Below are 3528 nucleotides of genomic sequence, written 5' to 3'. Positions count from 1 at the left end.
GCCACTTGAGGGGATTTTCGGACTCAGTCTAGGTCCAAAACAAAAGGAAAACGCGTGTTAGAAAGGGAAGAATGTATATAAAGAACTAAGGGTTAATCCTACAATTTATATACACTTCTCCCTTTCTAACTTACGAGTTTTCTCATTTGGCAGCCTGCCAATGAGTTTTAAAGGGTTAAATGAATAATAAACTGAATAATAATTTAATATTCCCATACAAACCTAGGGAAATTCAATTTCAGTGAGCCCCAGTACAACGACCACTTGGATGAAATACTCTCGCGCATTGAAAATAATAAACGTGAAGAGTACATCCGAGTGGTCGTTGTACTGGGGCCCACTGTACTTTAAATTCCTTGAAAAATATTTTCTTTTTTAGAGAAATTCAAGATCAAAGTTCCAGGTTACAAATATCAGATTATCTAAGGGTTAATATTATTTCTAAGTTGGTAAAATACGTGACTGGTAAAAATCCTTCAAGAGTATCAATAGAAAAATCATCGTGAAGAAAATACCGAATGTTTCCATTTATTTGTGGACACGAAAGGGTTAACTGCTTAAGAACACAAAAGGACACCTGGGAAGGACGAAAAACCAAAAATTCTAAGGTCGGGATTTTTGTTGAAAATGTCTTATTTCAGCTCCAAGAAACTCATTAAAAAATTATTTTACTTCGTTCCATCATATCTGCTAGAATCCTAACGATCCTTAAAGAGTTAAGAAAAAAAAATCCCCAAGAACACGCAAAAAAACCAAAAAATTGAAAAAATCTAAATTTTTATTTTTTCAATACAAATTTCCGTTTAAAATTTCAAACATTTCAATTTTAGGCTTCTCTGAAATTTTGCATTTTTTCATGAAATTTTCCTGCACCGAACTCTTGTTTTGTTTTTCCACACAGCTGTGTTTATTGTGCTTTTCCAGCTGAAGAAAATGCTGTCGCGGTGCTCAGTTTACGCCAAAAATTCCAGCATTTGTTGCTCTCACATTTTCCGCGAGGTAGGACATCCTAAATAATCCAGAAATCCCCTAATCCTGGTAGTTTGGATTTTCTAACCTCCTTCTTTCCCATGCAGGTTAATGGAAAAATCCTTCCGGCGAGGAGTTATCATGTCCTGTCTGCATCTGTGGGGCAGAAGGAGCACCGAAGGTCCCTGGGACGTCATCCAGCTATCCCGGTAGCTAGTGTTATGGCACTTCGGCATGCTAGTGGGGGGAAGGTGACAACAGTTGCTGATGTCATGCCGGAAATTCCATCAATTGCTGCAATTCCGGATGCACCAGCAGTCCCTGCTGCCCCTGCGGTAGCGCCTGTGGATGTCCTGGCTGAGGGAGCAGAGCCAACTTTTGAATCAATTGGCCTTGGGGGATGGAGCCCCGTGGGGATGGTACAGCAATGCATGGAATACCTGCATATTGGGCTGGATATCCCATGGTGGGGTGTTATAGCCATTGGCACAGTTGTGGTGCGGACACTGATCTTTCCGCTGGTGCTGGTGGCACAACGCAATGCGGCAAAGATGAACAATCACCTGCCGCAGCTTCAGGTGCTGCAGATGAAGATGTCAGAGGCGAGGCAGAGTGGGAATCAAATTGAATCTGCTCGCTATGCGCAGGAAATGATGCAATTTATGAAGGACAAAGAGATGAATCCGCTGAAGAATATGATTGTGCCCCTGGCTCAGGCTCCGCTCTTCATTTCCTTCTTCATGGGACTTCGGGGAATGGCCAATGCTCCAGTGGCGTCAATGCGCGAAGGGGGACTCTTCTGGTTCACAGATCTCACTGTTTGTGATCCCTTCTACCTCCTGCCCATCCTCACGAGTGCCACAATGTATCTGACCATCGAAATGGGCACTGATGCGGCAAAACTCTCCTCCCAGAATATGCAGACAATGCGCTATGTGCTCCGGGCTCTCCCACTCGTCATCCTCCCCTTCACCGTCAACTTCCCGGCTGCCATTCTCACGTACTGGGCGTGCAGTAACTTCATCTCCCTCGTGCAGGTTGGCTTCCTCCGGATTCCCCGGGTGCGGAATTACTTCCGCATTGATCCCCTTGTGACGCACAAAGCGGAAGTTTTGCCCATGAAGAAGAAGGGATTCGTCAAGGGGCTCCAGGATTGTAAGAAAACTCCCTCCGGGAACGATAAAAAAGCAGAAAAATCTAAAAAATTTCTTTTTCTTCCAGCATGGACAAACATGAAGATCACACGAGAACTAGAGGAGCGCAAGAGGATCGATGAGATTAGCTTCCAACGTGCTGGACAGGGTCCAATTGTGAAAACCTACAAATACGACCCCACAAAGCCACGACCCCCCAATGCAGTGGCGGCGAAAAAGCGATAGTTGGAATTTAATATCAATAAATTTATAGTTGTAGTGTAAGAGAACAAGAAAATCCCAGACAGATCACTTCCGGGAAGCCCCCTTCCTACACAGCAATGCACTGATTGATCACTTCAATGAGATGCGTGTTCTCCAGGGCAGCTGCTACGCGTTCCTTGTCCGCCAGCTGCTTATTCACCGCATGCTCCGACGAGTGCGTTCCCGGAGTGATCTCCACGGTGACCTTGAAGCGTGGCGGAAGCGCTCGGAGGAGCTTAACGCGGATTGAGAGTCCAATGAGGGTGGCCATGCTGCAATGCGGGATTGTCGGTGTGAAGTTCACCTTAATCTCACTCTTGTCATTGTCAACAGCAATGAGATCCTCCTGGACAACATGAAGTTCCTCCAGTGTTAGTGGATGTTCCGGGTCATTAATCACACGCACGAGATCTGCAAGAAAATGTGAATGCATCAGAAGGAAAAGCCTCCAAAGAGAGAGAGTCGGAAGATCAACAAACCGAAGATTTCTCGCGTATCGAAGGGATCACTAACACTGTCATCCTCATCCGTGGATACCCACTCACGCTCTCCACACTTCTGGTAAACATTAGGGTTTGTATTCTCAATTTCCATCCTCTTTATGAATGATTTTTCCTTTGATTTTCTCTTTGTGATTGAAACAATTTGGTTGTCACAACATTTTATACTTTAAAATTTCATAACTTTCATTAGGGTTGTGAAATTTTGAAAAATTTCATGATTTGAGCTTTTGCAAAATCATTTGAAAAATTGGTTAACCCTTTAAGGTTTTTTGGGTCATACGCTGACCCAAACGTGAAACATTTTATTTTTTCAATTATTTATGAATAAAATTGATTTTCCATGTTACAAATGCATTAAATTCACGCATATGGGGCTGTTCACAAAGGAACATAAAGAAAAGAATTTGGGACTTGATTTAAACCAAAAGAAAAGTTTATTATTTAAGTTTTATTACAATTACTTGCTTACTGTATTGGTCGCGAAATCATTTGTTAATTAAATTGTTAGTAATGCATCTTATTCGGGATGGCTGGTTTAGCGGCCAAGTCCGAATAAGTTTATACTCACAAGAGATGATGGGGAGAGAGAAGGTGCCCGTATTCGCAGGCCCACTTGTTCTCCCTTTGCTGGTTGCTCGTCAAGTCCGTCGTTTCGAGCG

At 43.2% G+C, this 3528-nt stretch overlaps 2 protein-coding genes across 2 annotated transcripts; one reads left to right on the top strand and one right to left on the bottom strand.

Moving 5' to 3' along the window:
- Nucleotides 1-851: 851 nt before the first annotated feature.
- LOC129792521 (mitochondrial inner membrane protein OXA1L) lies at nt 852-2400 on the top strand. The gene is made up of 3 exons (XM_055831624.1): nt 852-999; nt 1077-2124; nt 2191-2400. The coding sequence occupies exons 1-3, from the start codon at nt 934-936 to the stop codon at nt 2346-2348; spliced, it is 1272 nt and encodes a 423-aa protein (XP_055687599.1). The 5' UTR covers nt 852-933; the 3' UTR covers nt 2349-2400.
- Nucleotides 2349-3054, bottom strand: LOC129792527 (MIP18 family protein galla-2). Its single transcript, XM_055831635.1, has 2 exons — nt 2846-3054; nt 2349-2777 (listed from the first exon to the last, which is right to left on the bottom strand). The coding sequence occupies exons 1-2, from the start codon at nt 2958-2960 to the stop codon at nt 2434-2436; spliced, it is 459 nt and encodes a 152-aa protein (XP_055687610.1). The 5' UTR covers nt 2961-3054; the 3' UTR covers nt 2349-2433.
- Between the last annotated feature and the right edge of the window lie 474 nt (nt 3055-3528).

This window comes from Lutzomyia longipalpis, chromosome 3 (assembly GCF_024334085.1).
Source record: "Lutzomyia longipalpis isolate SR_M1_2022 chromosome 3, ASM2433408v1".
Taxonomy (NCBI): Eukaryota; Metazoa; Arthropoda; class Insecta; order Diptera; family Psychodidae; genus Lutzomyia; species Lutzomyia longipalpis.
The sequence above is the reverse complement of the archived record's forward strand: the minus strand, read 5'-3'. Positions and strand labels throughout refer to the sequence as shown.

Bases quoted from the DNA above. Each gene is read 5' to 3' on its own strand.
- LOC129792521 (XM_055831624.1), top strand. From the start codon at position 934: ATGCTGTCGCGGTGCTCAGTTTACGCCAAAAATTCCAGCATTTGTTGC. The intron at 1,000-1,076 runs GTAGGACATCCT...TTTCCCATGCAG, and splicing joins GCTCTCACATTTTCCGCGAG to GTTAATGGAAAAATCCTTCC. The intron at 2,125-2,190 runs GTAAGAAAACTC...TTTTTCTTCCAG, and splicing joins CGTCAAGGGGCTCCAGGATT to CATGGACAAACATGAAGATC.
- LOC129792527 (XM_055831635.1), bottom strand. From the start codon at position 2,960: ATGGAAATTGAGAATACAAACCCTAATGTTTACCAGAAGTGTGGAGAG. The intron at 2,778-2,845 runs GTTTGTTGATCT...ATTTTCTTGCAG, and splicing joins CGATACGCGAGAAATCTTCG to ATCTCGTGCGTGTGATTAAT.